The sequence below is a fragment of the Rhinoraja longicauda genome, chromosome 1 (assembly GCF_053455715.1).
Source record: "Rhinoraja longicauda isolate Sanriku21f chromosome 1, sRhiLon1.1, whole genome shotgun sequence".
Taxonomy (NCBI): domain Eukaryota; kingdom Metazoa; phylum Chordata; class Chondrichthyes; order Rajiformes; family Arhynchobatidae; genus Rhinoraja; species Rhinoraja longicauda.
In genome coordinates this window covers 130,290,067-130,313,331 of record NC_135953.1, presented here as the reverse complement: position 1 = coordinate 130,313,331, position 23,265 = coordinate 130,290,067, and the positions used below count along the sequence as shown (strand labels likewise).

Here is a 23,265-nt window from a genome sequence, read left to right as displayed (position 1 = left end):
CGCACTGATAGCACCTGAGATCAGGATCGAACCTGGGTCACTGGTGTTGTGAAGTAGCAGCTCTATTAGTCACATCCTGTGCTGCATCTTGCCTGAACATTTTACAACTTAGCAGTATTTCCTGAACATGTTTGTGCATTATTTCTATTATCTTGGTAATTTCTTTTTTTTTTTAATTCTGCCACATTTAGATCATCCTGCCTGTCTATTATTTATACTCGAAAAGATAACTTAAGTTGGGAGTATTTAATTTTTTGAAGCAAAATGAAAGTTAATTCTGTATTGGTGGTAATCCTGGAGTCATAAGTCATGCTACTCCCAAGCCACTCAATGGCTCCCAGTCCCATTATTTTCTATTCAAAGATGCAGCGTGATGAAATTACTGTTAATTAAGCAAATTTGTGTTCACAAGAATGATCGCAAGAATTAGTAAGTTAACCTATGATAATCGTTTGTCAGTAATGGGCCTGTACTCGCTGGAGTTTAGAAGAATGAGGGGGAACCTCATTGAAACATACAGAATAGTGAAAGGCTTGGATAGAGTGGATGTGGAGAGGATGTTTCCACTAGTGGGAGAGTCTAGGACTAGTGGTCATAGCCTCAGAATTAAAGGACATTCATTTAGTAAGGAGATGAGGAGAAATTTCTTTAGTCAGAGGGTGGTGAATCTGTGTCATTATTTTCCAAAGAAGGCTGTGGAGGCCGTTAGTGGATATTTTTAAGACTGAGGTTATGGGGAGAAGGCAGGGGAGAATGGGGTTAGGAGGGAAAGAGAGAGAGAGAGGGAGGGAGGGATAGATCAGCCATGATTGAATGGCAGAGTAGACTTGGTGGGCCGAATGGCCTAATTCTTTTCCTAACCCTTATGACCTTATGACTTTTGATTTTAATAGAAGGGCAGGCTACTTTAGTTGATGTTTCACATTTCTGGCAAGACAAACAACCAGAAGAACCAGAAATTTTCTGGAAATCATGACACATTATGACATGATAGGAGTAATGGATAAAAACAGTAAAGAATGAGGTTGTAAGTACACCATTATAATGGCTTTGCCTATTGCCCCAATTATAATTCTCCTGGTGTGATGGTAATGGGTGCTGAGGAGGAGACAGAACAGTGAAAGTAAAGCCAGTCGTTTACCCCCTTTAGTACTATTTTAATTCCACTGTGTCCTGACCCCAATCTGCTGTCTCTTGCAGCCAAGGAAGGAAGTGCAATCAATCTTCAAATATACCAATCAGGTCCTGATATTAGCAAGACTGATCAGCAATACTAGTTGAAGTATGCCGGAGTTTGCGTGGAGACTTGATAGAATTAGTTAAAATTATGAGAGGCGTAGATGCGGTAGATAGTCAGAACCTTTTACCTGGATGAAAAAATCAAATACTAGAGGGCATAGCTTAATGTGAGAGGGGAAAATTTTAACCGAGACTTGCAGGCCAAATTTTTTACACAGAGGGTGGTAAATGCCAGGAATGCATTTTGGTGGTGGTTGAGGCTGATGCAATAGTAGCCTTTGAGAGACTTTTGGAGAGGCAAATGGATATACAGGGAATGGAGCAATATGGATTATATGCGGGCAGATAAGAGATGGTCTGGGCATCATGTTCAGCATGGACATTGTTGGCCGATGGGCCTGTTCTTGTGCTGTACTGTTCTATATCTGAGCGCAGAACTAGTCCAGCCACTTCCAACCAATTATGTTGAGAAAGAAAACACCAGCAAAACAACCCCAGTGCAGTTTTGGCTTTCTGGGGCATTTTCTTCTTCAATGTCAACCAGTGCACTATTTCCCATTCACTAGAGACATTAAGCATGAAAGGTTCCTTACCCAAGTGGGAAAACCAGTGGACGATTAGCTCACAGTTGTGTGTATTTCTGGGAACTTTGCTTGAAGCATAAAATGATGTTACAGAGCAAACATCATTTATTAACATATCCTGCTTCCCCTGAAACCTTACTATATAAAAGGCCAAATCTCACATGGAATTCCCTTTCCTCATTGAGGTCTGTGATCATCTGTGACCATAAATAGAGGCTCAGACTTGTGCCTGTTTTGCTCATTGAGGCCCGGAATGATCTTGAGGCCAGGAAGCCGCTACCACTGATCAACATCTCACGGACTGCCGCGCACTGTTCCAGGTTTTATACTGGTCATCTGTTTTCTGACACCTCCTGCCTGGAATGCCTGACTCTCGTGCCTAAAGAACATACCTTGCAAGCCCTGTCCACCCATTCTTTCTTGCTTTTGTTTCTTGTTTCTTGCTGCTGGTGTCAATGGCGAATTACCCATGGAAAGAGAAAAAGACGACATATAAGGTCCGCAAAATGTTTACTGTTTCTCTTTCCATAGAATCTGTCAGACTTGCTGAGTTTTTCCAGCATTTTCAATTTCGATTCTTTATCACTCTGTTGTCCATGGCTCTGTAAAAATTGACTGTTGTTTTCCTACATTACACAAGTGACTGTACTTTAAAACTATACTTCATTGGATGTAAGTCACTTTGGGATGTCAAGAGGCCATGAAAGGTGCATTGGGAACCCAACATTCCCCTCAACCATCCATCATCTGTTTTCTGACACCTCCTGCCTGGAATGCCTGACTCTCGTGTCTAAAGATCATACCTTCTGCGGAAGCAGTGCTCCTCACAAGCCTGTCCCGATCCCTCTATTACCCTGCCTCTGACGGATTTGTCTATGCCCCTCACCCACAGCCAGATGTGAAGCATCCATTCATTAAGCACCACTACTCCCGAGGAGTTGAATGAGTCTTTAGAAGACTGAGGGGGGATCTTATAGAAACTTACAAAATTCTTAAGGGGTTGGACAGGCTAGATGCAGGAAGATTGTTCCCGATGTTGGGGAAGTCCAGAACAAGGGGTCACAGTTTAAGAATAAGGGGGAAGTCTTTTAGGACCGAGATGAGAACGTTTTTTTTCACACAGAGAGTGGTGAATCTGTGGAATTCTCTGCCACAGAAGGTAGTTGAGGCCAGTTCATTGGCTATATTTAAGAGGGAGTTAGATGTGGCCCTTGTGGCTAAAGGGATCAGGGGGTGTGGCGAGAAGGCAGGTACGTGATACTGAGTTGGATGATCAACCATGATCATATTGAATGGCGGTGCAGGCTCGAAGGGCCGAATGGCCTACTCCTGCACCTATTTTCTATGTTTCTACGAGTGTTGCTAACTTGTGGAATATTACTTTAAAGGGTAGGCTAAATGCTGGCAACCCTGACAACAGGTCATCGATCAAACCTGCACCTTACTGAAATTGTTACAGGCGTTACACAGGCAAATCCAAAAACTCTGTTCAGGGAATATCAGAAGAGAAATCTCTTTGATCAGGGGTGATACAAAATGCTAATTTACTGCTATTAAAATTTAATAAAGCAATTTGTATGCTGAAATCGTGCATATGCCAAGTTTGCTACAGTATCCTATTCTCAACTCTGTTCTCAAACTAATCATCAAACCTCATCTTCTCCACCATTTTGTGGAAACACAATTTTCTAACATAGTTGTGATTGATCGCAATACAATTTCACAGGTACCAGGGAATAATATTTCTTCAGAAACCTTTCTTTTAGAGTGAATGTCAAAGTGAAATAGTGTTTCGTGTCAGTTTTGTAATATGCACAATCGTGGTGAGTTACAGGTAAAATGAAAATCTTGCTTGCTGCAGCACCACAAGCACATTGACCACGACAAATATATAAAACATACATGATACATAAATTATCCAATGCAGTGAATGGAAAAAGATTGTGCAAAAACAAGACCAAGATGTTAAACACCATTTTAGACCATTTTTAGAAAGTTGTGTTTGCTCTAATGTCTTAGTCTTGTTTTTCATTTCACTGCACTCTACTGCTGGGCCACCATACTGCAGTCCTGTGTGAATATAAATGGCCTTATAGCTTTAGGACATAGTACATAGAACAGTACATCAGAGGGAAGGCCCTTCGGCCAAGGTGTCTATGGCAACCATGTAACCAAATTAAACTAATCTCATCAGTTTGCACATGATCTATATCCCTCCATTCACTGCCTGTTCCTGTGACCAGCTATATGCCTCTTAACTGTGGCTATTGTGTTTGCTACCGCCACCTCCCCTGACAGTGAGTTCCAGGGCACTGGCCAATCTTTGGGCAGCACAGTGGCACAGCTGCTGCCTCACAGTGCTAGAGACCCGGGTTTGATTCTGACATCGGGTGCTGTCTTTGTGGAGTTTGCACGTTCTCCCTGTGACTGTACGGATTTTCTCCAGTTTGTAGATTAATTGTCCTCTGTAAAGTGTCCATAGTACATTGGGAGGCCATAACAAGGTGGGATATACATTGAACTAGTGTGAATGGGTGATCGATGGTCAGCATGGGCTCGGTAAGCCAAAGGGCCTGCTTCCATGCAATTCCTCTACACTATACACTGTGTGAAGAAAAATGCTTCCAACATCTCCTTTTAACTTACTCATCTGAAAGCTATGCACTATTTGGCATTTCCATCCTGGGTAAAAGACTCTGCCCTGTCTTTGTCACTCATAATTTTATATACCGGTATCATGTTGCTTCTGAAGATCCAGAGAAAACAATCCAAGATTGGCCAACCTCTCCTTCTAACTATACTCAGTAATCCAGGCAGTGCTTTATTTTGTGGACAAAGAGGTGCTGGTACACATAAGCTGGTAAGCATATTAAACATAGAAACATAGAAAATAGGTGCAGGAGTAGGCCATTCGGCCCCTCGAGCCAGCACCGCCATTCAACATGAACATGGCTGATCATCCAAAATCAGTACCCCGTTTCTGCTTTCTTCCCATATCCATTGATTCCGTTAGCCCAAAGATCTAACTCTCTCTTGAAAACATCCAGTGAATTGGCCTGCACTGCCTTCTGTGGCAGAGAATTCCACAGATTCACAACTCTCTGGGTGAAAAAGTGTTTGCTCATCTCAGTGCTAAATGGCCTACCACTTATTCTTACACTGTGACCTCTGGTTCTTGACTCGCCGAACATCAAGAACATTTTTCCTGCATCTTGCCTGTCCAATCCTTTAAGAACTCTATATGTTTCTAAGATCCCCTCTCATCCTTCTAAATTCCAGTGAATGCAAGCCCTGTCCACCCATTCTTTCTTGCTTTTGTTTCTTGTTTCTTGCTGCTGGTGTCAATGGCGAATCACCCATGGAAAGAGAAAGAGACAACATATAAGGTCTGCAAAATGTTTACTGTTTCTCTTTCCATAGAATCTGTCAGACTTGCTGAGTTTTTCCAGCATTTTCAATTTCAATTCTTTATCACTCTGTTGTCCATGGCTCTGTAAAAAATGACTGTTGTTTTCCTACATTACACAAGTGACTGTACTTTAAAACTATACTTCACTGGATGTAAGTCACTTTGGGATGTCAAGGGGCCATGAAAGGTGCATTGGGAATCCAACATTCTCCTCAACCATCCAAAGCTGACTTCCCAGCTTGTGTCTGAAAGCCAGCATTACAGAATGGTTAAAACATACCTAGAATTGTAAGTGGTGTGTTCAGCTCCATTTTCCTAAGAGATAATTGAGCGATTCAGGCATAGCAGGAAGGTGTGGAGGAAGGAACAGCAGATACTGGTTTAAACCGAAGATAGACACAAAAAGCTGGAGTAACTCAGCAGGACCGGCAGCATCTCTGGAGAGAAGGAATGGGTGGCGTTTCGGGTCGAGACCCTTCTTCAGACTTCAGACAGTCTGAAGAAGGGTCTTGACCCAAAACGTCACCCATTCCTTCTCTCCAGAGATGCTGCCTGTCCCGCTGAGTTACTCCAGTGTTTTGTGTCTGGAGCAGGAAGGTTCTGTGATTTTCCCCCCCGTACTTTGCTGAGTTAGCTCACATTTGGCTGAACCCCGACTGAAAGTCTGCAGACTTGCATGTTAAGGACAACACTGGTTGTGATGCATCTTCTTGTTGAATTGCCTGCCAGGAAGTGAATGGTACAGGATTGCTACTGGCATCTGTGAGTCCAGACCTTTTTCAGTGAGATCTGTGCATTCAGCAGAGGAGGCGATGAATAAAGATGTTTATTACTTAATTGTGCAGTACTGAATAAAGATGTGTGGCACACCATAACGTACTTACTGTTGTAACATATACCGCCACGGTGTTATATTTGTGCACCAGAAATGTCTTCATATTTGAGCACAGATGATATGCAGGCTGCAACAGAAATAAACGAAACATTTTACAACTTCTGTACTATCTGATATTTAGTGAGTTGGCATTTTTGAAGATCTACAAGATATGATGCACGTTCTATTACACAGTACTCTCTATTGCCAGTTAGAAGACCTGTCTAAATTGGTTTTGTTATTCAGAGCTCATCCAAGCATTATTAATTCACCATGGTGTAAATGACATTCTTAGGGCAGCCTTGATTAGCTCACTAGGCGCAGTGTAAGCTTACATTTTTAGTTGATTAGATCTCTATAAAATGATGTTTTGAAGCAGCAGTTTGGAAATCAACAAAGGAGTTTGATAGATTGACATGACCTTCTAATGTCATTGCTCGCATTCATTCACTAAAAGGCTCAAAACCTGCAACAGGTCCAACAAAACCCAATCTAACTCCAGCAGAGGCCTGCTGGAATGATGAAAACCACACCACGATGAAGAAATGTTTGAGAACAATAAGGAAAAAAAGACAACATTGAGCCGTTAATCCGCTGATAGCAATTGTGGAGTAGATTAAGGGGCAGTTGAGCTTCAGATAACTGACTCTCAACTCCAGAATGGTCCTGTTCCCTGGACTTTCAGTCAATCAGACTTGTTCAGAAGGTGAATTTGAAGACTGTCATTTTTGTTTTATTTTTCAATTGGCCCCTTAGACGATGATGCTCGAAAGTTATGAAATGGTGGGAGGAGGGTAAATCAGCTGATGTTGTGCCACCTTTAACCCAGTGCTTGCCTCGAAACACCTGTGGCAGGGTGAGCACCAACCCAGTCCTTGAAGGATACACCATAGCACCGATTGAGGGCAAACACGGTCCTTGTGTAAACCACCTGATTATCTAGATCTGTCTCCCACAGATTGTTCAGAACTTACATGCATGGTTAGGAAGCTGTGAATTTAATTTATCCTGATGCAGGATCTTGGCCCAAAATGTCAACCATCCCTCTGCCGCCAGATATTTTCTGATCCGCGATTTTTTTCCAGCAGTTTGATTTTTGCTCCAGATTATCACATCTACAGTCTCGTTTGTCTGCATTTAAATGATCTTACTGGCAGCCTGTTAAAATAAGCGTGCCAATAAATTCTCATTTCAATCCCTGCTTATGAGGGTTTAAAAAAAAAAAACAGCAAATGATTGAAGGAATGTGAGACGGATTCACTCAATTACACATAAAGTATCAACGTTTTCTAGTTGCTTCCTGGTTTGCTCCCTCAAAAGTGCTTGGTTATTCACGCTGTTTGTCTCACAGGCCCAGACCCGGCCAGCAACTCCCTTTGCCAGCTGTGGTGGTTTTTCGTTGATGTGCAACTGGAGCATTGGATACTGCATGAGTCCTCCAGCTATTCTCATCAGATTTGCACAGATTGGACATCCTGGATAGAGTAAACTGACAATAGACAATAGACAACAGGTGCAGGAGTGGGCCATTTGGCCCTTCGAGCCAGCACCACCATTCACCGTGATCATGGCTGATCATTTACAATCAGTACCCTGTTCCTGCCTTCTCCCCATACCCCCTGACCCCACTATCATTAAGAGCTCTATCTAGCTCTCCCTTGAAAGCATCCAGAGAATTGGCCTCCACTGCCTTCTGAGGCAGAGAATTCCACAGCTTCACAACTCTCTGACTGAAAAAGTTTTTCCTCATCTCCGTTCTAAATGGCCTGCCCCTTATTCTTAAACTGTGGCCCCTAGTTCTGCACTCCCCCAACATCGGGAACATGTTTTCTGCCTCTAGCATGTCCAATCCCTTAATAATTTTATATGTTTCAATAAGATCCCCTCTCACCCTTCTAAATTCCAGAGTATACAAGCCCAGTCGCTCCAGTCTTTCAACATACGACAGTCCTGCCATTCCAGGAATTAACCTCGTGAACCTACCTCAATAGCAAGAATTTCCTTCCTCAAATTTGGAGACCAAAGCTGCACACAATACTCCAGGTGTGGTCTCACTCGAGCCCTGTATAGTTGCGACAATGATCAAAAATCAGAGGTCTGACTCATGTACATTTTTTTTAACGAGGGATAATTAAGCAAGTGCGAGGATAATCATTTAACACAGGCCAACAGGAGTTTCGACTAGGGAAAGAGGGGAAGGTGGGGAGATGCTTATTTTCACATGGTGCCAATAAAATAATGTGAGTGATGCCAGTGAGGATGTGCCTTTCTGACGGATATTGGGAGTGTGATGCTGCAGTGACCAAGCTACAGTCAAGTAGAGCAGTTTGCATCTACTTCCATCTAAGGAGGAAAAGCATTAGAGATGTGAGCAGAGTAACAGTGGATATGGTACTGGATGTGTCAACTAAAGCCTGAACAAATAAACCAGTGACACGAGTTAGGCTTCCACCAATGTGAAGAAAGAATTTTAATACAGTTAATCAAACAAATAAGTTGGAAATAAGTGGTTGTTTTCAGTAACTGTGACTGTTGTCCTTGATTGACATAAAATCCAGGTGATTCAATAATGTTTCTAACAGCGCAAAATATGTCATCCTTTATATGACTCCAAACCTACAAAGAATTTGGCAAAATGCGTGGTTGTATCATTTCATTTGGAGTTATTCAAGAATGGAGCTCCTATGCTTGGAATGTTAGGAACCATCAGAAGATGGAAAAGTCTGATAAATATTGTAATAGTTTGACTTACATTTCTTGTAATATAACAAAGTTCAAAGCTAGCGTTTTGAATGTGCCGCAGCATAGGAGGAATCACATTCCATAACGTTTTTTTTTATTTCCAGGTTATAACTTTGTTAATACTCAGAATTGTTTTTTAGAGAAAATCATCACTGTGCTGTTAACTTATCTTTAGTGTATTTCAACATAAAATGAACCCAGGTTATATTATTTTGTGAATGATGGTGAATCAACAACCTGTTTCCCGTTGGCTTTTTTTGTCCAGGTATTTTCTCTAATGCCAAAGGACCATAGTACAGATATGGATCACACATGAGTGGGGATAGGTTCTGATTAGTGCCCAATCTTTAAGAATTATACATTTATATTCAACATCATTGATTCATTGGTCTTCATCCAACATTAACTCTTCACATAGAGTTATAGAGTGATACAGTGTGGAAACAGGCCCTTCAGCCCAACTTGCCCATGCTGGCCAACAATGTCCCCGCTACACTAGTCCCACTTGTCTGCATTTGGACCATATCTCTCCAAACCTGTCCTCGCCATGTACCTGTCTCATCGTTTAAGATGGGAAAGTCCCAGCCTCAACTACCTCCTCTGGCAGCTTATTCCATACACCCACCACCCTTTGTGTGAAAAAGTTACCCCTCGGATTCCAATTAAATCTTTTCCCTTCTCCTTGAACCTCTGTCCTCTGGTCCACGATTCCCTTACTCTGGGCAAGAGACTCTGTGCATCTGATCTTAAAACAATAGTTCATACTGTCTCCAGACCTCCAAGCAAACATAGATCCAATTTTCTATGACATTCTTGATGATGTAGATTCCAAACCCTGAAATTATCCTTATTGTTTTCCTCTTCAATAAATCAGCCTAAAGTTAACCATTTAAAATATACAAGCATCTCCACATAGGTCTGTCAAGAATTATCATGATTTATGATCAAATATATGAAACATACTTCCACTCCTACATCTATTAATAACATTCTTATTTGTGGCCTAGGTTCATTCTTCTCAAGTTTCTTCCTCGACCCACTATAAACTTGGCATGAAGAATATTGCTCAGTGTGGGGGCCTGAAACAGGCACCTGAACCATTTCATGGGTTTCTCTCGGATATTTCCTTTTGATTACATGATTTATGTTCTCCTTCCTCCTGTTTCTCCTCTTGTGGCTAAAGGGACCAGGGGGTATGGAGAGAAGGCAGGTACAGGTTACTGAGCTGGATGATCAGCCATGATCACATTGAATGGCGGTGCAGGCTCGAAGGGCCGAATGGCCTACTCCCGCACCTATTTTCTATGTTTCTATGTTTCTATGTTTCATTCAGTGGTTTAATGGTTCTTTTATTAACACGTGTATCAAGGTGAGGTGAAATTTCTTTTGCATACAGATCAGTAAGATTTTTGCCATACATAAGTACAATCCCCGGTTAAGTATATAATGCATAGAAACAACCCACTGAGTCTACAGTATGTGCAAGAGTTGCCAGGTTTTAACACCATCTCACAGTCCCAACTGCAGTTGTCCATAAAGGCCCGTTGCAGCCATCACCTCCATCCCATGAACCATTGTCCCTCTCCTCGATGTCCATTCCTGGAAACCAGCCCTTCTCACAGTGAGAAGAGATGGCTTCGAATTGGATTAATGAGTTTGTATGGTAAGCAACCTGGACAATGGTTTTGCTCCTAAATTTTACCTAGTTGAACATCCATAGGTGCTCAAAATCCAAGCAATCTTCCAACTTTTGACTCACCTAGAGTGGGCAGGTGGGACTAATGTAGCTGGAACATGTTGGTCGGTGTGGGCAAGTTGGGCCGAAGGGCCTGTTTCCACAATTGTATCACTCTATGACTCTATGTATTCAGTCATGCTATTTACATGACAAGCAACAGGTTACCTTGAGATTGGCACATATGGCATATCCAGTTCTATGTCACTTCAGGCCTTACTAAAATCCAATATTATTCTGAGTCTAATTTATTTAAGTCTAAGAAAATATTATGAAATTAAAGCAAATACAATGAAATATCCACAATGGGTACCCTGTAGATAATTAATCAGCTTCTGCTCTCATAGAATTAAATATTCTCCTCTTCAAAAATATTTTCTGGGCAAAGACATCCAAATTTCCCATGCATCATTTATTCTTAGTTCCAAGGATTGCAAACTCTTGAAAGATTTAAAATCCATTAATTAGGAAATGGAAACCTAAAACTTCTTCAGCTTCAAATATTTTTGTGCACTTTTAAATGACGTAAATCTCTTACTTTACGATAGCAAAAAAATTAAAAGAGCTTTGAAATTTAGCTCTTGTAACCAGCCTTTCGGATGGAGTAGCTGGGCTGAAAGAAGAGTGACAGCAATGGCAGAGCCAGGCCAACATGACTGAATTGCACATTTGGTCAACCAACACTTGATGGCACAGTGGCACAGCTGGTAAAGCTGCACGGCACAGTGGTGCAGTGGTAGAGTTGCTGCCTTACAGCGCCTGCAATGCTGGAGTCCCGGGTTCAATCCCGACTATGGGTGCTGTCTGTACGGAAATTGTACGTTCTCCCCGTGACCATGTGGATTTTCTCAGGGATCTTTGGTTTGCTCCCACACTCCAAAGATGTGCAGGTTTGTAGGTTAAGTGGCTTGAAATAAGTGTAAATTGTCCCTAATGTGTGTAGGATAGTGTGAATATGCGGGGATCGCTGGTCGGCGCGGACTCAGTGGGCTGAAGGGCCTGTTTCCGCGCTAAACTAAACAAAGCTGTAGGTTCACAGTGCCAGAGACTCGGGTTCAATCCTGACCTCGGGTGCTGTATGCGTGGAGTTTGCACAATCTCCTTGCGGCTGAGTGGGTTTCCTCGGGGAGGTCCAGTTTTCTCCCACATCCCAAAGACGTGTAAGTTTGTGGTTATTGACCTTCCTAAATTGTCCCTAATGTTTAGGAAGAGGATGTGAAAGTGGACAAGTCTAAACTTGACAAGTCTGGCATGTGCTGGATAGCTGGGTTTTGACTGTATACGTCCTACTGGTTGTAAACAATAATTTTCACTTTAAGGCTGTCACCAGTTTAAGGCTTCTGTCAAGTAACCAACTGCTCTTTGGTTGCAGTAATGTTGATATGAAGTTCCAGGGAGGTAGTCTGTCAGGAGCCTTTGAATAAGCTATGTGCACTTTGCGCTCCTCATCTCACATATATATCAGCCTGCCTACTCTGCAATAGACTTCATTTGAATCATTGAGTCACAGAAAAATACAGTATTGAAGCAACCCCTTCGGCCTATTGAGACCATACTATCTATCGACCACCCATTTGTCCCTAATCTCAAGAGTCAAGTCAAGAGAGTTTTATTGTTATATATATATGTCCCAGACAGAACAACAAAATTCTTACTTGCAGCAGCACAACGGAATATGAAACCATAGTACTATGAAAACAATATAATAAACAAGTATACACACACACACACACACACACACACACACACACACATAAAAACAAACAAACAATAATAGTACAAAAAGACAAAACCAATGTCCCCACGTCTATATCGTTCAGATCTTATTTGGAGGTTGTTGTGCCTAATACCCTGATGGCTATCTGACATTAATCCCATTTATATTCTCTTCAAGTCTCACCAGATTCTACCACTCACTTGCACATTAAGGGCAATTTACAATTGTTCGTTAACCTACCAGCTCATAATGTCCTTGGGATACGGGAGGAAACCAGAGCACCCAGAGAAAACTTCCATGGTCAAAGGAAGCATGTGTAGATTCAACAGGTAGCTCCAGAAGTCAGGATTAGACCCAAGTCTCTGGCACTGTTGGGCAACACAGTTCTAACAACTGTGTCATTGTGCTCTGGGTTAAGAGCCTGCTGAGTACACACTTTCCTCTCCTGATGAGGATGGGATTCTGAAGAATTACAGTTGTCAAAAGTGATAAAGTCGTCAAGGATACGCACGGAATTGTCAATGCTGTAATCTTGAGCAAAGCACACGGTGGTGGAGAAACTCAGCAGGTCAGCAAGTTTATGCTGAGGGTCTTTCAGGACATTGGTAATGTGAGACTGTGCAGCTCATGATTCATTGTGTAAGTCAGAGCTGCAGACTTAACAAGGTATTGCCAACAATGCTTGGTGCAAATAGAAATATTTATGGTGCAGCTCTTCCCTTGGTTCTTTGAATGGAAGGAAATTATTTTTTTAAGACAAATAAAAGCATTGAAGCAGAGGGTGAGGGCAAAAATGCTCAAAAACAGTGCATACATGAACTGAAGAATAAAAACGCTTGATATGTGTGTAATTCTGGAAACTTTCTTGCCTCGGATAATTGATGCCCATTTAGTGAAGTAAAAGAAAAAACTGTGGAGCGATTTCAACACAGCACCATCGGAGATTATGCTCCGATATATAATTGTTGATATAATTATAGATAGATTATTGATAGATTATGCTCCGATATATAATTGTTGATATAATTGTTGATGTAATAATGAGACATATAGTGAAATAGTAATTGGTTGCAAAGTTTTTTTTTAAATCTGTCGCAACATTACGACTTCAGTAAGTTCTTGGTCATGTTCCACCAGATAGGTTTGAATGTTAAACTAACCAGTACTTCCAAACCCAGTTACTGGAAATCTGACATTCTATCAGACATGCAAGATAACTGCATCAATGGAAATGGTCTTTAATAACAAGAAAGAATTGCTGCCAGTACCTAATGTTAGTGCAAAACCATTGTGTGGGCCAATGACTGGCCAATGACATGAGTAATGGAGGGAGCTCCAGCTTCAGGATCAGGTCACTTGAGCATAAATGACATGATAAACAGGTTTAGTTTTGAGATACAGCAATGATACAGACCACCGTGTCGACTAGCAATCCCCGTACACTAGCACTATCCTACACACTAGGGACAATTTACAATCTTTCCCTAAGCCAATTAACCTGAAGACCTCTACGTCTTTGGGATGTGGGAGGAAACCAAAGCACCCGGAGAAAACCCACGGAGGGAGCTTACAAACTCCATACAGACAGCACCCGTAGTCAGGATCGAACCCGGGCATCGGGCGTTGCAAAGCAACCACTCTACCGCTGCGCCACTGAGTCGCCCCTTGGTCTGGTGGGAAATTCTGCTTTCATTGCTGCAGAAATCAGTCAGCAGAAGTGTCGGGTCAGAGCATCAAGGTGCTTGAATTGCCAACAGAACGGTTGCATGCCCTCTGCAGCAGGGCTGAACAGTATAGTATATTTACATAACATTGTGGTGAAACAACAATGCAAGAAGCATATTTTATATATGCTATAGCTTGCCACTTGCTGCCATCTATTTGTGTGTACCTGCAGTGGTTCACTTCTACTTTCAGCTGACTCTGTTGATTAGACTAGCCTGAATGTGAAGAGGAGATCCAAGACCTCTGCCACACCTCGTATGATGACCCAGAAGCTGGAACCAGCTTGGTTTGGCAACAGCTTTTCCCAATATCGCAAAAAATTGCAGAGTTGTGGATGTAGCCCAGTCCACAACATAGACCACCTTCCCCACTATCGACTCCATCTGCACTGCACACTACCTTGGAAAAGCGGTTGACATAATCAAGGACCTTTTTCATCCTTGTTATTCCCTCTTCTCTCCTTTCCCGTCCATCAGAAGGTACAGAAGCTTGAAAGTACATGCCAGTAAATTCAGGAACTACTGAAGGCTGTTATCAGACTACTGACCAGTCCTTCCATAAACTCGGGTGTGGTCCCACCTGTCTCATTGCAGAACTTGCAGTTTTTCTCTTGCTCAGTGGGTCAGGCAGCTTCTCTGGAGAACATGAATAGATGACATTTTGGGTCAGGACCCTTCTTCAGACTAATTGTAGGGAGGGAAGGTAGGATGAAGACTGGATCGAGGGAGAGGCAAGACAAAGTCTGGCAAGTAATAGGTGGACACAGGCAAGGGGGGGTGGCAGGGGGGGGTTGATAGGCAGATGGTTGGAACAGAAATAAAGCTGAAGGTGTGAGACAGGATTGAAGAGTTGTGAATTGTGAAGTCAAAGGAAGGAATGCAGGAGGAGGGGGTGTGGGGACGGGAGGGGGAAATAGTTGAGAGCTTGTATACATTGGAATTTAGAAGGATGAGAGGAGATCTTATCGAAACGTATGATTATTAAGGGGTTGGACACGTTAGAGGCAGGAAACATGTTCCCAATGTTGGGGGAGTCCAGAACAAGGGGCCACAGTTTAAGAATAAGGGGTAGGCCATTTAGAACTGAGATGAGGAAACACTTTTTCAGTCAGAGAGTTGTGAATCTGTGGAATTCTCTGCCTCAGAAGGCAGTGGAGGCCAATTCTCTGAATGCATTCAAGAAAGAGCTAGATAGAGCTCTTAAGGATAGCGGAGTCAGGGGGTATGGGGAGAAGGCAGGAACAGGGTACTGACTGAGAATGATCAGCCATGATCACATTGAATGGCGGTGCTGGCTTGAAGGGCCGAATGGCCTCCTCCTGCACCTATTGTCTATTGTCTATTGGGTTAAGTTTAGTTTAGGGATACAGCACAGAAACAGGCCCTGAAGCCCACTGAATCTATGCCAATCAGCAATCCCCATAAACTAGCACTATCCTACACACTAGGGACATTCTGTATCAAAGCCAATTAACCTCCAAACGTGTACATCTTTGGAATGTGGAAACTGGAGCACCTGGGGCAAACCCACGCAGTCAAGGGGAGAATGTGCAAACTCCATACAGACAGCACCCATAGTCAGGATTGAACCTGGGTCTCTTGCGCTGTAAGGCAACAACTCTACCGCTGCGCCACTGTGCTGGATGGGTTGTATGCTACCCAAGCGGAATATGAGCAAACTGCAGTTCCTCCAGTTTGCGTGTAGCCTCACTCTAGCAATGGGAGAGTAGCCTTGATGGGCCAAATGGTTGAATTCTGCTCCTGTAACTTCTGAACTTATTAGCTTCTCATTTAGTCAGTTGTAAAATCATCAGATTACCAAAATATTTATGTGAGTAATCCAGTTATTATTTGTGCTTTCCTGCATTCCCATGGCTTTAACTGCCAGCGGTAATAATTACATCTTCTACTATCTATGTTTTATTAAATATTAACATCATAAACCGAATGCAAAAATAAATAAAACTATAATTGCAACAGAGTTCCCTTTCCCCCAGGGTCATTCACTGCCACGATCCCTTCTTTACATGTTCTGACTGTCAGATTTCAATTCCATCTCAGCAGTTCCTGTCCTGGCACATTCCTGTTACGTAGGAAAGAAAACTGCAGATGCTGGTTTAAATCGAAGGTAGACACAAGGCGCTGGATTAACTCAACGGGTCAAGCAGCATCTCTGGAGAGAAGGAATGCGTGACGTTTCGGGTCGAGACCCTTCTTCAGACTGAAGAAGGGTCTCGACCCGAAACGTCACCCATTCCTTTTCTCCAGGGATGCTGCCTGACCCACTGAGTTACTCCAGCGCCTTGTGTCCACACATTGTTATTCCTTTTGTGATTCCTGGGCGAAGCTGCAATGTCACAATCTTGCTGCAGGTCATAAAGCTGATTCACCATGTCTGGCACAAGGGGAAGATTCACCAGTAAACCAAAGAATAACATTATAGTTCCAATCGTATATTAATTATGCTTATTCAGCTTCAAACATTTTACTTCGTTTTCACGCCAAGCTAAGATTGAAGCAGTTTAAGTGCTGTGTTCCCAACATCCATTTTGCACTCAACTAACCTAAAGACCATTAGTATTCTCTTTGACATAAATCAAACTGTTACGCCTATCCCTTAGCCTCCTCAGGATTCACAAACTCCTATGTCTCATCTGCATATTTGGAAATTATTCCACCCACACCGAAGTTCTAATCATTAAAAAAATATCAAGAATAGTATCGATACCAATACCAATATTTCAACAACTCCACAGCACTTTTTGTCCGATGTGAAAAATTGCTATTGATTTTTCCTGTGACTCGGCCAGTTTTCTACATTTGGTTAATTAGAAGCTTTTCATCATGTCTCTTTTGATTTTCCATTCAATATCCCCTGTCCCTTTGCCCTCCTGGCAATGGGAACAGATTCCATCTACTCTGTCTGCTCTCTTCATGAATTCACTTTCTTCTTACGCTGTTATTGAGCCAATTTTCTATCCATGCCATCCCAGCCCTTTTATTCTCTGTGCTTCAGTCTTGATGATACCTTTTATGTTCAAATCATCAAACATCTTTTATATATCAAACATCTTTTACATCTCCATCTTGACCACATCAACAATATGTCCCTCAATGGAGCTCTCGGTTTAATCAAAACAGAAATTGGGGGAGTTAGCTGCAGTTTATCAAATCCATGCTGGGTTTCTTCAATCAATCCAAGTCATTGCTCCTTCTGTTCCCAATTGTTGATACAGGAAGCTATTCCACTCTCAGGTTAAATGACTGGCCTGCAGTTATAAGGCCCATCCCTGCACTCAATTTTGTACATGATTGTGACACATGCGATTTTCCAGTCCTTAACCACCATCCTTGAATGCATAGAAGATTACACCTTGCACATCTGCCATTTACTTCTTTCCCTGGGCGAAACTAAAACACAGCCCATTTTAACCAGTTGATTGATCCCCTTTAAGTACATCTAGCTTTTTAGATTCTTCTCTATTAGTTTTTTTTTTAACTCATTACGAATCTCAATACATCTTCAATGCATTCATATTATAGATGAGGCTCTCACTAGGGCCTCTTCTACAACCCGCAGCTCCGCTCTTACTCCCCCTCCCCCCATTCGTAACAAGGACAGAATCCCCCTCGTTCTCACCTTCCACCCCATCAGCCAGCGTATCCAACAAATCATCCTCCAACATTTCTGTCACCTACAACGGGACCCCACTACTGGCCACATCTTCCCATCCCCTCCCTTTCAGTGTTCCGCAGAGACCGTTCCCTCTGTAACTCCCAGGTCCACTCGTCCCTTCCTACCCAAACCACCCCAGGCAACACCTGTCCCTTTACCTCCCCCCTCAACTCCATCCAAGGACCCAAACAGTCTTTCCAGGTGAGACAGAGGTTCACCTGCACCTCTTCCAACCTCATCTATTGCAGCCGCTGCTCTAGATGTCAACTCCTTTACATCGGCGAAACCAAACGCAGGCTCGGCGATCGTTTCCCTCAACACCTTCGCTCAGTCCGCCTTAACCAACCTGATATCCCGGTGGCTGAGCACTTCAATTCCCCCTCCCACTCCCAGTCTGACCTTTCTGTCATGGGCCTCCTCCAGTGCCACAGTGAGGCCCACCGGAAATTGGAGGAACAGCACCTCATATTTCACGTGGGCAGCTTGCAGCCCAGCGGTATGAACATTGACTTCTCCAACTTTAGATAGTTCTTCTGTCCCTCTTTTCCCCTCCCCCTTCCCAGTTCTCCCCCTATCTTCCTGTCTCCACCTATATCCTTCCTTTGCCCCCCCCCCCCTGACATCAGTCTGAAGAAGGGTCTCGACCCGAAACATCACCCATTCCTTCTCTCCTGAGATGCTGCCTGACCTGCTGAGTTACTCCAGCATTTTGTGAAATAAATACGTTCGATTTGTACCAGCATCTGCAGTTATTTTCTGACACTTTCAATACGTTCGTCATCAGCTTCTTCATGAATTGCAGTAGATTTGGGGTAATGTAATTTGGGATCAGATTTTTGAGGAATTCAGAATTGCAGCATATGGATACCAAAATGATGGTTGTGCACAGGAACATTGCAAATTCTCCACTGTCTATACAAAACAGGTACATTTTTTAAAGAATGGCTCTGAGGTACAGTGTGTTATTGCAAAATCCAAATCCTGGATCATGCCCCCATACATAGCAATGTGATCATGTGCAGAAGAACCCTATTTAGTATTATTGGCTGAACATTCAATATTAGCTAGGACACCAACAAATTTGGGAGGATTCACTTCACTTCGAGTGGGGCATCCGTAGAATTCTCCGCCACAAATGGCACTGGAAGGCAAGTTGTTGAATGTATTTAAGAAAGAGACAGATGAACTTAGAATCATAGTTACAGCATGGAAATGGGCCTTTCATCCCAGCTCGTCAATACCGATCTAGATAACCCATCTAAACTATTCCCGTGTACCCATGTTGCCGGGCAAGAAAGATTTCACGAGGCAGGGGAAGAGAGTGAGAATTTCATGTCGAGATAAAGGAAAAGCGATGATCACACTGAATGGCAGAGCAGGCTTGAGCTGAATGGTCTATTCGAATTGTCTTTGTTTCTATAATTTTCTAAAAGCAAGAATGAGAAAAGTAACCTGAAAAATATTGTTTGCTTGGGAGGAATGAGTTGCAGCACAATTCCATCAAAAGCTTTTGCCTTGTGAACATCGATAGAAAATGAGTTTATTAATATCATTTTAATACTAGGGCACATCACAACGCCACAAAAGTAATTGACGTGTTAATTTCTTTTTTTTTTGCTGTTGCGATAGCAAAGACAGGTCTTACTAAATTACCGTGTATTAATTAAATTATTTTGACAATATATTCTGTTGAGAGTGGAAAAAAAAGTTACATCTCTTGGTTTTGAATGGTATTCCATAGTTACAACTCTGAATAATTAACTGTGATGGAAATATTGGTTCCATTTAATTTCTGCACTCTCTTACAGATCACTGCAAATGTATGTATAGAGTAAAAGGCTATTCATGCACAAAATTAGTCTATCTCAATGAAAAATAAACGCTAAAGTATGTTTGCTGTTCTTTGAAGGTTTCCGGATAACTTTTTGAAAACATTTTTAAAGTCAAAATTTTTAATTGTATCATCAACTAACCATAGAAATAATATTATTTTTTCCAGAGGTGGTTCAGTTGAGTCTGGAAGAAGATCAAAAAGTGAGTGTCACTACTGCAACAGTGGGACAGAGTGCAGTCCTAACATGTTCAATTCAGGGAATACACAGGCCACCAATTATCTGGAAACGCAACAATATTATTCTCAATAATTTGGATCTGGAAGATATCAGTGTAAGTAATGTATTTTGTTGATATTCCTTTATCTTACAACTTTGATTGCAATTTGCACTATTTTTTTTTTCAATCACAGTTGCCTGACCAAAGACGACATTTCGTTTAGACACTTCTGGAAACGTTAATAGAATAGAATAGAATAGAATAGAATAGAATAGAATAGAACAGCCTTTATTGTCATCCAATTAAACGTCTTTTGGACGAAATTCAGTTACCCACAGTCCAACAATAAGAGCAATAAAAATAAGCAATTTCACACACAATCACAAACCAACACAAAACCCCAAAAAAGAAACATCCATCACAGTGAGTCTCCTCCAGTCACCTCCTCACTGTGATGGAAGGCCAGAATGTCTTTTCCCTTCCCCTGCCGTCTTCTCCCGTGGTCAGGCTGTTGGAGTTGCCACGTTCCAGGCCGTGCCGGACGGTGAAAGGTCCGCAGCGGGCCAACCCAAGCCCCGCGATTCGGGGCTGGCGAAGACGCTGCCGCTGCCGGAGCTCCCGATGTCAGCCCCCACCCAGGGGCCTGCGAGCTTCCGATATCCATGCGGCCCGCGGCCGAAATCTCCGAAGGCGAGTCGCAGCCGCACTCGCAGCGCCACCACAGCCTCCGAAGGCAGCCAGCTCCGCAGATGGTAAGTCCGGTCCGCGGGCTCTGCGAACCAGAGCCCAGCTGGTCCCAGCTGGAGGCCGCTCGCTCCAGGCGCTTGGCCGATGGTAGGCCGCAGCGGGAACGGAGACACCACCCAGAAAAAAGGTCGCGTCTCCGTTCGGAAGAGACAATTTTACAGTCCCCCCCCCCCCCCCCACATACATATCTAAACACTACAATTAAGACAAAAAACAACAAAAAACACAAAAGACAAACGGACCGCAGGTGAGCCGCAGCTGCTGAGCAGCGCCGCCATATGTGTGTGTGGACATATGTTTAACATTCTCCCCGTAACTGGATGATTTGTTGATGTTGATCTACTGATGCATTGAAGAACAGTCCTTTAAAATAGGGATTTGCATTTCATGCACTTGTAGTCAACTCATGTTAAATAAATTGAGAATTTCGTCAATGAATCTGATAAGTTTTTATTTCATAATTTTGTGGAGAGTGTGCAAAATGGAAGAAGAGATACAGTAAATTAAATAGGGAAATAATTCCAGAATTTAGAGTCGAATGATTTCATATATGCTCGTTCTAATATTACCATTTGATATCCTGGGCGTTTCTCCCCTTCCCCAGATATGTAAGAGCCTCCCTCGAAATGCAAACATGATGTAATAATGGTCAAATATACAGACTTATGTAATTGATTACACATATCATTCATGTCTTTAGCACATCAATTAGACCTGTACATTAAACAACTTCTATCCTGGCCAGCACGCGAGACAATTCTTAAAGTTGTAACACTCCTCTTGAAAGTTATATGATGATATATATTCATTACATTTCACCAAACATAGTGAACAAAATTGCACAAACCATGGAAATATAAATGGCGAAAAAGAGATTACAGGTAGGATATTGCCAAACTAATGAAATTGGCAGAATGAATGAAGAGTAAAATGTAACACAGAGAAGTATAATCTGATGCACCTTGAAAAAGGGGGAGCAATAATTCCAGCCTGAACCGAATGCAGGAACATCAACCTAGATTCATGTTCACAAAAATTTGAAGGTGAAAATTTCCAGAGCAAGTTTTTTATGTGTGAAGCATTTATGAGATGAGAGCACCACTGGTAAGCCCAATATTTATTATCCCCTACTCCCAATTTCTCCATCTACACCGCGTCTGCACCAAAGATGCAGTGTTCCACACCAAGACATCTGAGCTATCCTCCTTCTTTAGGGAACAGGGGTTCCCTTCTTCTATCATAGATGAGGCCCTCACACATGTCTCCTCAGTACCTCACAGTTCCATTCTTGCTCCCCCTCCCCCCAGCCGCAACATGGACAGTGTCCCTCTAGTCCTCACCTTTCACCCCATCAGCCGTTGCATGCAGCACATAATCCTCCGACGTTTTCACCACCTCACATGGGATCCCACCACTACTCACATCTCCCCATCTCCACGCCTTTCCACAGGGACCGTTCCCTCCACAACTCCCTAGTTCATTCATCCTTTCCCACCCAAACAACCCCTGCCCAGGTACCTTCCCTTGCAACTGCAGGAGATGCAACATCTGTCCCTGTACCTCCTCCCTGGACTCTGTCCATGGACCCCGACAGTCCTTTCAGGTTAAGCAGTGGTCCACTTGCACCTCCTCCAACCTCATCTACTGTATCCATTGTTCAAGATGTGGAGTCTTATATATCGGCAAGACCAAAGGTGGATTTGTCGATTGTTTCGCTGAGCACCTTTGCTCAGTTCGTGTGATCTCCTGTTTGCCAAACGCTTTAACTCCTCTTCCCATTCCCATACTGACCTTTCTGTCCTGGGCCTCCTCCATTGCAAATACAAATTGGAGGAACAGCACTTTATATTTCTCTTGGGCAGTTTATAATCCAATCTTGATTTCTCTAATTTCAAGTAACCCTTACATCCCCTCTATCTCTGTTCCTCTCCCAGCCCAGTCTTTATACTCATTTCACTGTCATCCTGTTGTTTCATTGTCTGTATAACTCGTTATCACCTAGCCCACAGCCACCAATGGACTATTGTGGGCTCCACCCTTCATTGATCATCATTACTGTTTTACATATCCTCATTCATTTGTTCTATATCTCTCTATCACCCTCTGTATCTCCTTTCCCTTCCTGACTCTCAGTCTGAAGAAGGGTCTCTACCCAGAAAATCACCTATTCCTTCCCTCCAGAGATGCTGATCGACCTGCTGAGTTACTCCAGCCTTTTGTGTCCATCTTTAGTTGAAATTAGCATCTGCAGTTCCTTCCCACACATTTATTATCCTTCTGCAGGATTGTTGGATAAGTCGACAGATTTGGCCAAGAGAATCTTCCTTCCATTTCTTGCTGTAACCAACAGTGCAGAGTTCAGCATTAGAAGGGTTTCTAGCAATGGTCAGAGGTCTGAGGGCCGCAGATTGAAACTGAGAGATGGAGGTGCAGTTGATGATCATAGTAGAGGGTGCAATTGTTTGGCTTCCTTGAGGGATTGGGGAGGCACTCCTGAACTTGCAGGCCAAAAATATTTATATTTTTCAGCTGTCATATGAGGTCACCATTTCTCTGGCCTGAAACCTGAAAAAATCTAGCCTTCAACTGTTGAACTTAAAACATGTTGATATTTAAATGTGAGAGCCAGATTTAAACATTTAAGAAGTGCCCCCATCTCTCCACACCAGCCGCTCATTGAAAAATTAGGGAGTTGCAGTCACGTCAGCTTTTCCTTTTTAAGCATTTAAGTTGTGACAATTAGTGCCGGTGGGTGGAGGGGGTGCA

The 23,265-nt window shown here is 42.7% G+C and overlaps 1 protein-coding gene across 2 annotated transcripts in view; it reads left to right on the top strand.

Annotated features, from left to right (window-relative positions):
* fstl5 (follistatin-like 5) overlaps positions 1–23,265 on the top strand; it is a 614,890-nt gene that overhangs the window by 466,120 nt on the left and 125,505 nt on the right. For both annotated transcript variants that reach the window (XM_078406756.1, XM_078406747.1), the window contains exon 7: positions 19,700–19,866. In XM_078406756.1, the coding sequence (XP_078262882.1) occupies positions 19,700–19,866 (167 nt within the window). The remainder of the gene's footprint in view (positions 1–19,699; positions 19,867–23,265) is intronic.